Genomic DNA, 14225 nt, shown 5'->3' on the forward strand with positions numbered 1-14225 from the left:
AAATTACAATTCAATGCGTGAATCCAGTGCGCGCTCTGTACTTTAGTGCTCTTCTTTTCACCTTATTTTGTGTAATTTTCAGTTAGATAATGGTCAGTTTTTAATGTAATAAATATAATAAAACTGCAATGATGACAGCTCTTCACAATATTTCTTCTTTTATCTGTTTGTAAAATATAAGACGTGCGGGAAAATAAGTTTTAAAGGATATGGGGAAACAATTTCAGGCTTAAATAAAAAGCATGTGTCAGGTTTTCTTATCATTTATTAAATAAACGTTTAGCTGTTTTATAGTGATATAAATCCGGCGTAACATAATCACATCTACAAATTTACATTTTACGCTTAACAGTACAACATGTGCAACCTTTATTGATCATAGTGAACTAATGGTACAGATCTCGAATTCTACCAGAGAGGCGTTCGAGAGATTATCAGCTTGAATTCGTTACAAAAATTCTCTTTCAGAAACGCCTATGACTTTTGCGCTACAGAAATCTACTAGTAAATATTTATCTTGCGATTATTGTTACAGCTTTAATATGAGTCACGTTAAGTCTCTTCTTCTAACCATATTTGACCATACCTCTGCTGCTTGGGTTTTAAGAAAAACTAGTGTTTCATAGACGGTAACATCTGCAGAGTTTATTTACAGACGGTAAGTTGCGTTTACACAACAATGAAATAATTTTCCTAAATAATAAAGCTATTTTATATGACGACAGATTAAAATGGTAACAGTAGTGGATTTAAAGACAACTCCAAGTTCGTGAGATGATGAATTCTTCTGACATCCAGTAAACAATAATATGCAAGTTCAAAAAAAGTGTGGATTCGTGTTATATTACAGTAACTTCACATAGCAGCAATTTTGGAACTTGTTGAGCTTTCCACTAAAAATAGGTTTGAGTACCTCCAAGGGTCAATTTTTTAAAGAGATTTTAACATACTCTTTTAAAAACTGTCTTTCTCCTTTTTTTCTCTAAACTCGGTAGTGGAATATGTAGCACTTTATTTGCCAGTAAAAATAGTTTCCAGTAGGTAGGATAAAGATTCAAGAAATTTAATGCAACAATGTGACATGACATGTATTATTTAACTGCCCTTAACAGGCAACAGCACTGCTGTATGAAGAGGGTTTTCAATTACAACGCAATTAAGTGTCAGTGAGGAAACGGTCCATTTTTGAGCTACTGGCGTGTAAGATGTTCAAGGTGTCTATAATCTTAATTCTGCTGATTTGTAATTTGAACGCGTGATGAATACGGCACTAATAATAGTAATAATAATAATAATAATAATAATAATAATTTTCTGCATTCCTTCTCTGAGAGGAAAAATAACACAAAATATAAATGGCCATATTTAATGATTTGTTTTCCAATTCTCCAGAGAACACAAAAACATCGCCGTGGTATGGTACTACACAACTCTTACCTCATCGTTATACACACACTTTGCTTGGTCCAGCTGTAAGAACTCTTTGTTGTTGTTGTGACTTTTTAAATGCAGTTATCTACTGTAATTTATAAAATAAAATTGTTAGTAAAACAAATTCAAAAATCAACAGGCTTTAAACATTAGACTTTTGCATGTCTTGTCAGCGTAACATACCAGAAACCTGTTGATGGTATCACACGAAATTTAAGTTGACCATTCCCTGAGGCATAATGACACGATCCTGTGAGAAGCGAATCAGTGTTTTCTGGGATTTAACTATAAACGCATTTTGAATACGTTACAACTGATTAGGTAGATGGGGACACAAAATTTCTAGCTAGGTTTCGATGTTGTCTCTTTGCACTGAGTTATGCATCTAAGGAACGACTATTAGAGTTTGCAGTGGTTAATGAAAGTGATTTGAATTGATCATACAAGACATGTATGAATGGTACAGTCACATTGAACGAAACACTGATAGGATGTCGGAACAGTTAACATTAGGGCCATGCTGTGTAAGATTTATCACATGATATTGGGTTATGTGTGTCACACTCGAAAGGAAGGCAAATTACGAATTAGCAATAACTAAGAAGGCTATCATAATTTGACAATTCGTACTATATATGTATCACTGTGAAGCAGGCACTTCCAAGACGTCTATAGCAGGCATTTCATTTAAATCTAAATGGTTCCAGTCAGTTGTGTAAGAACATCTACAGTTTTTAGAGAGCTTCGCCTGTCTGAAAGTTTGTCCTTATGGAATCGTACGGTATGCACAAAAACTTTTCCTTGTCTAACATTTATCACATTTCTAATAGTTATGTATTAACAATTCTGCTGCGCTATCACAGGGTCTTGTATTTATCTTCGTTTGAATGAAAATACACAGTGGTTCCATGACAAGTAATACAAGTGTACTGGTTCTATCTCCAAAGAATAATCAGGTTCGCTTTATCTGGTATTAATATATTTTGAGTCATATTTTTGCGATGTGTGGGTGAAATCATAGCAGATACAGGCCATTCACAGGATGTTTCATGTAATTCCAATGTCAACAGAAAACGCTGTTTCTCCCTGAAGACAAAATGTTGTCAGACGTATATTTTTATGTGCACAATCAACTGAGCAAACTTTTACCTTGTCATGATTTTTAACTCGAGGATAACTTCGTAGACAAGAACACGAGCTTTCCAACTTATGGAGAACCAAGGAACTAAAAACTCTTTCCTAAAATAAAATGAAGAGAGGAAAATGTGGGTAGTACAGTAAAACGCAACGAATATTTCCGGAAGTCCAGCAAAGAGTGAGTAAGTCTGCTACGCTGTACCGCACTGAATCACAGAGACATGATATTTAAGAACTGTGTTGCAGATTGTTCTGTGTATTGAGAAAAATAAAATTTCTTTTTATGCATATGTTTAAAAATTTGTTACTGTCCGGTACTTACGATTAAAAAAAGTACGGATGTCGGCCATACCCTGTCACGCAAGAAAATAGCGGACATATGTTTATAAGTTGAAAGTGCGCCCTAATTTATTTTGAAAATTTAATTTTTAACGCTTGACATACAGCCGTACTACTTTAACGTAATTATTTTCATGTGTAACATAAAATACGGTAATTTCAAAATTTTAGTGTTATTTGTTAGGTTATCTAGTCTGAAATACTTATGCAGTAACTTTTAAATTTTGTTTAAATACACTAGTATATGTGGAAATTACTCGACGCCTCTCATTCACATATACATTCACGTACATATGTGATTTTTCTGGAAGATTTTGGGCGAGAACAAGTGCATCCTTCTTATGGAATGAAATCAATGTCATTTTTGACGTAGACTGCATCGCTTCACTGTTGAGTTCGAACTTATTTCGTGGTTGTCTATCTTGTTGATTTGAAGAGTATTGTTGATACCATATGTGGTTGTAGAGGAGAAAGAAACTATTTTCTAAAGCATTTCAACTGCCACTATCGCCTCCACCATGACCGAAGACATGTTTTGTTTGTAATGGAATCGCCACTCTTGTGTCGACATTTTTAATTTTTTACCCCCAGGTAGAAGGCGCCATTCCAATAACTACCCACTGCAGAATCAGTCACTTTTGAGCTAAATACCAAGCAAGTTGGTAGCGGGGCATCATGGGTAAAACATTGATATAATCATTATGGTGATAGTAAAACGATTTGTTTTATTGTTAGCATCATTAAATCCTATATATCTGTGGCTTATTGACCGTGGTGGTGATTGAAAGTTTAATAAGTGTGTGTGTGTGTTGTGTGTGTGTGTGTGTGTGTGTGTGTGTGTGTGTTTGTGAGTGAGTGAGTGAGTGAGGGCGTGGAGAGAGGGGCAGAAGAGAGAGACCTCTCTCAGAAACAAACTCTTGATGGTTTCGGGAGGGGGGGGGGGGGGGTGTTGAAGTTCCAGCGTACGCATTACGAGCAAGAAAGGGAAACCTCGCAATAACCTTGGTCAGAAATGGAGGACGGGAAGTGTTTTTAATTTATTTCTGGAACAGTATACCCTTGACAAAATACATGAAAGGCTAGTATAAGTACAGGTCTATTTATTTGTGAGTATACACAGTAACGCCGATAACTTGATAGGTCGATGTCGGCATGAAACACCCCACGAGAAGCTTTTATTTGCAATGAATTAACAGAACTGGAAACACCAGAGAAATGGCATCTGAGCACTTGTTTGAAGGACACGTGGTAGATAGAACCAGCACACTCGTTAGGGCAGCCGCAATTGTGCGGACCCGATCTGGTGGAGACGAGCACTGTAGAGTCGATGTAGCGACGCAGCGGAGCCCGAATGTCGTCACTCAGTGTTCAGGAGGCAGCCCAGTAGGCGCCTCAGTTTCAGGGGGTCGCCCGATCGGAGCCGGCCGGCGGCACGGACAGCGGGCTGCCGGGGGCGGCAGGCGACTCGGAGCGACGCGACGCCGGGGGCGGCGGCGCGGGGGCGGGCGGCGGCGGCGGCGGCACGGGCGGCGGCGCCAGGTGGTGCAGGCCGAAGCCGACGGGCAGCCCGGAGGCGGCTTGGAAAGAGGCCAGCGACTGCAGCAGCGCGGCCGAGTGCTCCTGTGCCTTGCGCCGCAGCTCCGCCACGCTCGACGAGCGCTGGTCGCCGCCGCCGCCGCCTCCGCCGCCTCCTCCGCCTCCAGAGGACGCACCGCCGCCCCCCACTGGTGACGACGCGCCCGGCTGCTGCGGCTGCAGGAGTCCCATCGGCTTCATGGGGCAGCACGAGCACAGCCCGGGGAATGCTGCAACACGAACGTCGACCAATGCATTCAGACAGTCGTCACTCTCCATCTCGATTCTCATACAGAAGTTGTTGCGTGTATTAAGACATTTTTATTGGGTCACTTGTTTGTTTGTCTGTATTCTACAAATATTGCTGTTGATTTTAAACTAACTTCCCAATGCTCTAGAGATGTTTAATTTTAAATCGTAGTTCAGAAGTGGCTGACAGTGCAACATTAACTGGGTTCCTTGTCAGTCTGTTCGGTATGCGTGGAAGTGGGAATTGAAATTGTTACGGTGCTCGCTTATTTCCAAGTCCGTATCGATCTTAGTGCTGAGTTTTCACTCAGGCGGCGCTTTGGCGTTAGGCGGTTATTTCCGTGTGTGATCGCTGGCCGGAGCTTACAAGGGAACCTCCCCATCACACCCCCCTCAGATTTAGTTATAAGTTGGCACAGTGGATAGGCCTTGAGAAACTGAACACAGATCAATCGAGAAAACAGAAGTTGTGTGGAACTGTGAAAAAATAAGCAAAATATACAAACTGAGTAGTCCATGCGCAAGATAAGCATCATCAAGGATACTGTGAGCTCAGGAGCGCCGTGGTCCCGTGGTTAGCGTGAGCAGCTGCGGATCGAGAGGTCCTTGGTTCAAGTCTTCCCTCGAGTGCAAAGTTTATTTTCTTTATTTTCGCAAAGTTATGATCTGTCCGTTCGTTCATTGACGTCTCTGTTCACTGTGAGTTTAGTGTCTGTGTTTTGCGACCTCACCGCAAAACCCTGCGATTAGTAGACGAAAGGACGTGCCTCTCCGATGGGAATCGAAAACATTTGATCGCAAGGTCATAGGTCAACCTATTCCTCCACAGTAAAACACGTCTGATATATTCTATACGACACTGGTGACGGCATGTGCGTCACATGACGGAATATGTTGTCGACCCACCTAACGTGTACACTTGGCGAATGGGTAAAAAGATTCTTCCACCTTGCCCGATTTAGGTTTTCTTGTGGATGTGACAATCACTCCCAAAAAAGTGATGAAAACATAAGAGTTTGTCACATACACTGAAAATAAAAAATTTTCACTGGAGGGAAGACTTGAACCTAGAACCTCTCGTACCGTAGCTGATCTCGGTAACCACGGGACCACAACGCTCCTTAACTCTCATTCTCCTTGCTGTTGCATATCTTCGCATGGACTACTCAGTTTGTATATTTTACTTATTTTTTCATAGTTCCACACAACTTCTTCCTGTTTTCTATATTGATCTGTGTTCAGTTTTTCAAGGCCTATCCACTGTGCCAACATATAACTAAATCTGAAGGGGGAGCGATGGAGAGGTTTCCTTGCTAGCTGGAGGCGTGTGAGGAGGCAAGAGGTGGCTGCCTTGGCGTGTAGACGGTTCGGCTCGGCTGGTATTGTTTGCGTCTGGTCGCCGAGTGGGGCCCGATGGGAAGACCGGACCGTGGTTTTACGGTTAATACTGTGGACAGCGGCGTGGTGTGCCGTTTAACTTGATTCGCAAGGGGAGCAAAATTTCATCTGTTTTAGTTTGTCGAGTCTGAGTTTGAAATACCTTCTATGTGCGACGGGATGTCATTTCGTCCTCCTGCCTCTCCGTCGCTGGGATTGCTATCCTCGTTTACCGTCCCATGGACGTACATCGATGGGGTACGCTGATCTCCTTACTCTACTACACGCTGGTGATGGAAGTCCGTCGTTGAGCGGCACGTTAGTCAGGGTGCTTTATGTTTGATCTTCAAGTGCATAGTCTTCTCGTGGCACTCCTTAGAGTTGGCCTTGCGTAGTTAGATTGGAGTTTATTTTGTCTTGTGGTGTTTCCGCTTTCAATTAACGAAGGTTAAGCTTGATTCGGCACTCCGTACGACGCTTGGCACCTCAGCAGGCGGGTCGGAGCCGCCTTCGCGACTAAACGGAAACCTTTGCACTGAGAGGTCTTGTTTTGCATATTGTTCATAAATTCTTATTTTGGTATTAAGTTGGCTGAGGTTTCTTATGGATTTCCCGGCATTTGGTCTGTTGTCTGGCCCAGGCTAGGCCTCGTTATTTTAGAATTCGGTCCTTGTTTTGGCTGAGTGCGACTTTGGTTTACTGCCTGGTGGTTCTGGTAGTACGCCGGGACGCTGTGGTTGTGCTACATTTTGTATGGGGCTGTGTGCTCCGAGACGTGGAGCACCATTTGTGTGAACTGCTTCACTGGGGAGTACTGATCGGGCTATTCTTGGTCCTCTGCTGTATGAAATGATTTTATTATTATTTTAAAGTAACATCACTTAAATGATTTAATTCTTGTTGCGTTAATTGCAACTTGGGTACTGAGAAATTTAGTAGTGTGATTACGGAAGATTTAATAGTGGCACATGCCTCTTTACCTATTAGTTACCGAAAGACCTTTAGCTCACAGTCAAATGATGTGATTTTCTTAAATTATTGTATTTTTATGTCATGTTGTTGGTTTTTTAATTTGGTGATTACTGGTGTACTGTTCCAAGTATTAAAATGTTTCAGGTAGGTATTACTTGGGTGGAAGCCGCGGAACCGCAACGGAGAGAGTAGTCACGTGCCTTACGTGTCCGTTGTTGGCGCGGCCTGGTGTCCGTTGTTTGTTTTGGTGCACCTGACTTAAGTATTGTGTTGCCTCCTCCCTTGCGGCCCCGTCGTGTTCTTGTCATAAACATTTGCTTCAAGGCATTTTAGTTAATTTTACGCTATTATTATTTTAATTTCTTACATTGGTAAAATTGTGCGGCCTTCATTATGCACACTGTTTGTCATAGCGGAGTTGATGTCCCATTGTGATTTCTTAAACTCTATTGTGTGTGCCATTCGTGATGCATATTGTTTGTCATAATAGATTTTAGTAGGGCGATTATAATGTCTCATATATCACTATGTGCATGTGTAATGGTGCAATGAATGGATGATTGTTATTTTTGTTTTTCGCGCCCTTCATGCCTCCTTTCTTGTCCCTATTGGTACGCTATCCTTGTACTTGTGTTGGTAAACCACAACAGAAATATTTGATTGTAGATGACATATAGGCTGCCTTGCTGGACTTTTGTGTTGTGCAGGTAGCACCAGAATGTGTTCCAAGTGGTATGTGATAGGAAGGGCACAGCAGAGAAGCGAAAGGGGGAAGACGTAATGGACAGAGTGAAGGGGAGGAGAAGATGTTTGAGGTGTATTTGACAAACGCATACACAGGAAAATCCAAAGGTGAAAAGCTAGAATATAGCTTAGCTTCCACTGCTTCGCTCTGGTAGACTATATGGTCTGCACAGATTTTTTTTCTGTAATTGTATTTTTATGTTGTTCACAAATTGCAACATTTTCTAAACTTTTCATGCTAAGTAAGGCCCATAGAAACGTGGTCTTTTCCGAATGTATTTCTGAACAAAAAGCGCTTTTGTTAGCTAGAGTCCGAGGTTTCTGTTAATCAGTGAATTGTAAAGACACCGAAAATGTATAAAAGCCCTTGGTCCTGTTACGAGCGGTGCGCAGGTTTAGCTTGCTGATAGAGCTGTCATCTCACGGAGTCAAAGCCTTTTGAGTAATATTTCGGATTACCATTCCTAGGCAGATTGTCATTCCCAGGCTACGAGCTCTGCCTGTTCTGAAGAAGTGTCTTCTGACTCTTATGCCGTTGAGATGTTCCATAACACACGCTACTGCTGCATGAGCTGTTGACTACCTCTTCAACAAAGAATGAGAATGAAAAACACCCTCAGGCGTCGCAGTACCGTTGGGGTTGAAAAAGCAAGAGTTTGGCCAAGAGAGGCCATTAGTGAAGAAAAGAGAAGATATGTGACACAAGTAAGTGGAAGCAATGCCAGAAATAGCTAAAGGCCATGTGGTTGCCGCCCATATGCTACCAAGCAGGAAGACTCCTAGGAGAACTATTCATTATCTGGTCTCTTAGCAGCCCTCGTTTTGAGATGAGTGATCCTACCAGGAGCATAGCACCCGCCAGCGTAGTTCTGTGGATCATTGAGACCCACAAACCTCCGCACCAACGTTAAGGCGGTAGTCACATGAGGAGGCGTTTGGCTGTTTGATTTGAGAATGATTGTTAGTTAGCCGACAAAAGGCTCCACATTGTATGTTGTAACCAACATGCTTGCTGAGCCTTATCGTTGAATTTTTGAATAGTCGCCATGATGTCTTTCCTGTAAATTTGGTTATGTCTGCGATAAGAAGGTGATTCATCTATTCAAGACATCGAAGTGATGCAAAGAGCCGGCCGTTGTGGCCGAGCGGTTCTAGGCGGTTCAGTCCGGAACCGCACGACCGGTATGGTCGCAGGTTGGAATCCTGCCTCGGGCATGGATGTGTGTGTTGTCCTTAGAACTACTAAAAACTAACTAACCTAAGTTCTAGGGGACTGATGACCTCATATGTTAAATCCCACAGTGCTCAGAGCCATTTGAACCTTTTTTTTATGTAAAGACCGAGGGGGGGGGGGGTGCTCTACGGTTGGTCACTTCACTGAGACGTACAAGAGGAAATTCATCGGAGAACTGCGGTATTAGATGATCAAGGGGAGAGAGAGAGAGAGGGAGAGAGAGAGAGAGAGAGAAAGGAAATGTAAGCAAATGGGCGCATCATTTCTGTGTAACAAAATAGGCGTCTTCATATTTATACTTCAATAAAACATTTTCCATATTTAACACTTCATTTCTTTTCAGTCCAGTTACACGTGTTCTGCCGATTATCAAGTTTATAATGAAGTCACACTGTGCAAAACTGTGTATGGGGAAAAAAAGAAACTCAGGTCAGATATAGATTCAGCGCCCATAAAAACGTATTACCTAACAAAATGTAAGCAGAATAAGTTTTTTAATGCCCTGTGTGATAAGCGCAGACAACGTGGCAACGTAATCGCTGTTCACTTTCATCTAAAACGCTGCTGACACAGATAACTGCCAACTTGGCAAGTACACAAGCGCAAGCTTATTGTACTAGGTAAACACCGCAGTAGAGTCTGAAATTTACAAGTGTCATTGACGCATGAACAAACTGCCCCAGTGAAATAAACATTTGTATGAAAAGTTATTAAAGGACTCAAACACAATAAAGGAAAGAAGGCTGTGATCCTATGGACAAAATAAAGACAAACACTAGGTGGACGTGTCTTGACGCTGGTGTGCAGAGCTGTTAGATATCTTACGTATTCGTTACTGAATACGGAATATACCAAGAGACTCGAAATACCGTTTCGTTATTACCCGAAACATTTCGCTACTCGCATGTTTTCTTCCCTGCACGTAGTTCGCGCATGAATCGGGTCGACACGACTTGGTTCCTCCAGTTCGTTACCTCGGAGCACTCGCAGTGATAGGAATGTTCTTACTCGCGTGTCTTCTTCCTCGTACGTAGTTCATGTCTACTAGGTAGTTTTCGAGCTCCTTTAATTTCTTTCTTTTAGTGGGCCACGCCAGTACTGGGACGGAGTACCAAATAGTTTCAATCTCTCGCCTTGTTTCCTTTCCCACACGCAGCTCGTTTGCCGCTAGGGCTGAGCCAGCAGTTTTCGTAAGCCTCAAATTCCATCCTCCCAGACACGTTTCACGCCCTGCTCTGTTTCACTCGCAACGATTCCCTCCGCACGACAAATCACCGTCTGTCACATTGCCCAGGATGTTAAAAGGGGTTTCTCATACGTTATGGCGAGTAGCCGGAACCCAGCAACTGACGTCCGGCCACCATATGCACTCGACCCCCTCCTCATCTACCAGATAATTAATTATGCGCACAACGGTAACGGAAGAAAATAATGGTGGCCCCTACTAGTTGGCAAAATAAGGAGTGCACACTCACAATAATTTAATAAAAATCGTAATCTACTCAGAAAAGAGAAAAGAGAACTTTATCATAACAAAAAAACAGGAAATGGGATCCTGCATATATCTACGAAATGATGGGCGGATCCTGATGATGCAGGCGCCGACTTCTGCCGTACAGCAACTCTATGTCAACCCCTGGCCGCGAAGCCTGTGCGAGAATTCTAAGTTCTGCCGAAAACGAGCGACCAAGTCGCAAGACCGTCCGACTCCGAGGAAGATCAAATCCCGACTTCCCCCTCTGTGATGCGATGCAAGAGCGAAGCCAGCATTGCTCAACTCCCTACTCTCCTCGAAAACCGCGAATCAGCATTCAGCACCCAGCAGGGAACGGTCTACAAGTATTCTCAGGATCAAAAGGACAATGCAGTCAGTCGGTGCCAGGAATCTTCGTTCCGGACGCGCCGGAATGGTAAACAAACTGTGGCGACACTCAGACTTGTCGCAGGTCGTTTCGCCCTGCATACAACAGGCGAAACTCTACCGACGTCAGTCGTTCCGCCAGGCACTTAGGCCTATTGTACGAATCCCTCAGAATTCAGGGAAGTGCAGCCCCCAATCGGAAGTGCCGTGTGCCGCGTCCTTATGCTTATCTCGCACAGGCCACCCAGGGAAGTAACCCAACATGTTCAGGAATCAAGTGAAATGTATTTTTTTCAGCTCTCAGTACAAATACCCTCATTACAATAAATTTATTCGGTCTGATACTACCGTGCAATGACATATAACATTAATAAAATTGATGAAAATGAGAGGAGACATGCAAAAGAGGGCATGGAACCTCTCATGTCGTATCTTTTGATTGCATTGACTTAAAACTTAAACTTGATTATATCACCAAGGTTCCATAGGCGTTAGTACACCTGTTCCAAAAAAAATGGGTTTTAACAGATGGGCGGATGGACAGACAGACAGCCTGACAATAAACAACAAAAAATTTCTTTCTCGTATGATATAATTACAAATTAACAATTTTAGGGTTTTTTCCTTTGATTGTAGTGTGAAATCCTGCTTTTTGGCAAATATTACGATTCTGCGTCAACAGGATGTACCCTGTAGGTTTTGTGTGTGTGTGAAATCTTATGGGACTTTACTGCTAAGGTCATCAGTCCCTAAGCTCACACACCACTTAACCTAAATTATGCTAAGCACAAACACACACACCCATGCCCGAGGGAGGACTCGAACCTCCGCCGGGACCAGCCGCACAGTCCATGACTGCAGCGCCCGAGACCGTTCGACTAATCCCGCGCCTGTAGGTTTTGATGAGTGAGTTTGCGGGTATCAAATATGTGATATAAGTAGCCGTATCTTTTGACTGGATTGACTTACAAACTTCACTCTTTTACATCACCAAAAGACCGTAGACCTTACTAAGCAGGATAAATTTCAACTTGGTACGTCTACCCATTCCTGAGAAAACTGGTTTTGAAAAGCTGCACAGACAGACAGTCGAACAACGGAGTGATCGTATAAGTGTTCCTTTTTCTGATTGAGGTACGGAACCCTAGAACTAATGGCATTCATTGACGAAAGTAGCGAGTAACTAATACGTTGTAACGGGTATGTGTCTCGACAATACCGAATCCGCACGGTACAAGATTTATTCGTTACTTTCATAGCCCTAGCTGTCTTACTTGTGCATCAAGGACTCTTCAGTGGGACATCCCAGTAGGAAGTGGTCAGGTATAGTAGTGGCTATGCTGTGTTGAAACTCTTAAGCGCATCCTACCCCTGCCCGAGGTTAGTCGCATTCGATGATCCAGTGAAATATCTGTTCGGAGCATACGCAATGTAATATGGCTGTGTACTTTACACTGTCGAAAACTGGCGCGCAAAGCTAGCAGCGCGTCTGCGACCGCCGGGACCCTTGGCTGGCACATGTGCTGCCCCATCGCCTGTGTGCAAATGGAATTGCCTCTGGCTGAGCTGTCGCGCAGGAGGGAGCACCCCCTTCCCCCCTCCAACCTCCCCTCCTCCTCTCCACAGCACCTGGCACCGGCATGGCGCGCGATCAGTTTGCCCACGTTGCCCGCAAATTGGATAATGGCTTTAAAGTTGATAAGGTACGGCGCCGAGCACAGGTGCGAATTCAGTCCGCTAAATCGATTCCGGCCGGTAACCCGGTTAGGCCAAGTAACAACTTTGGTCCCGTGCCGCGAAAATAGCGTTGTTCGGGGGTGCGAGAACGCGTTCGTACGCAGCCTTAGTTTCTGCTGTCTGGTCGCCGCACACAACGCTCACGTCTACAACACGCTCACGACGCGCCAGCACCACCATTTCACAGTTATAATTATATTTGGCACGTAATCAGCATGGCTTCAGAAAACATCGCTCTTGTGCAACGCAGCTAGCTCTTTATTCGCACGAAGTAATGGCCGCTATCGTCAGGGGATCTCAAGTTGATTCCGTATTTCTAGATTTCCGGAAAGCTTTTGACACCGTTCCTCACAAGCGACTTCTAATAAAGCTGCGGAGCTATGGGGTATCGTCTCAGTTGTGCGACTGGATTCGTGATTTCCTGTCAGGAAGGTCACAGTTCGTAGTATTAGACGGCAAATCATCGAGTAAAACTGAAGTGATATCAGGTGTTCCCCAGGGAAGCGTCCTGGGACCTCTGCTGTTCCTGATCTATATAAATGACCTGGCTGACAATCTGAGCTGTTCTCTTAGAGTGTTCGCAGATGATGCTGTAATTTACCGTCTAGTAAGGTCATCCGAAGACCAGTATAAGTTGCAAAGCGATTGAGAAAAGATTGCTGTATGGTGTGTCAGGTGGCAGTTGACGCTAAATAACGAAAAGTGTGAGATCATCCACATGAGTTCCAAAAGAAATCCGTTGGAATTCGATTACTCGATAAATAGTACAATTCTCAAGGCTGTCAATTCAACTAAGTACCTGGGTGTTAAAATTACGAACAACTTCAGTTGGAAGGACCACATAGATAATATTGTGGGGAAGGCGAGCCAAAGGTTGCGTTTCATTGGCAGGACACTTAGAAGATGCAGCAAGTCCACTAAAGAGACAGCTTACACTACACTCGTTCGTCCTCTGTTAGAATATTGCTGCGCGTGTGGGATCCTTACCAGGTGGGATTGACGGAGGACATCGAAAGGGTGCAAAAAAGGGCAGCTCGTTTTGTATTATCACGTTATAGGGGAGAGAGTGTGGCAGATATGATACACGAGTTGGGATGGAAGTCATTACAGCATAGACATTTTTCGTCGCGGCGAGACCTTTTTACGAAATTTCAGTCACCAACTTTCTCTTCCGAATGCGAAAATATTTTGTTGAGCCCAGCCTACAAACGTAGGAATGATCATCAAAATAAAATAAGAGAAATCAGAGCTCGAACAGAAAGGTTTAGGTGTTCGTTTTTCCCGCTCGCTGTTCGGGAGTGGAATAGTAGAGAGATAGTATGATTGTGGTTCGATGAACCCTCTGCCAAGCACTTAAATGTGAATTGCAGAGTAGTCATATAGATGTAGATGTTTATATGTTTCCTACAAATTTAGTTATTCGGTTTCCAGTTTTTCTAGTTTCAGTTTTTTACTTCGTATTACGCATCACCAAGAAGAATGGAAGGCCAGGAGATAAGTGCTCGGATTTAAAAGGGCTTACGGGAGAGAGTTGTACCTGGAGGATAATGTACATACGAACACATTATG

General features: G+C 43.4%; 1 protein-coding gene across 1 annotated transcript in view; it reads right to left on the reverse strand.

Annotated features, from left to right (window-relative positions):
- Positions 1–1003: 1003 nt before the first annotated feature.
- LOC126336765 (homeobox protein OTX1 A-like) overlaps positions 1004–14225 on the reverse strand; it is a 384863-nt gene continuing 371641 nt past the window's right edge. The window contains exon 9 of the mRNA XM_050000775.1: positions 1004–4712. Coding sequence (XP_049856732.1) covers positions 4306–4712 — 407 coding nt within the window. The 3' untranslated portion in view covers positions 1004–4305. The remainder of the gene's footprint in view (positions 4713–14225) is intronic.

This window comes from Schistocerca gregaria, chromosome 2, assembly GCF_023897955.1.
Source record: "Schistocerca gregaria isolate iqSchGreg1 chromosome 2, iqSchGreg1.2, whole genome shotgun sequence".
NCBI classification, from domain to species: Eukaryota; Metazoa; Arthropoda; class Insecta; order Orthoptera; family Acrididae; genus Schistocerca; species Schistocerca gregaria.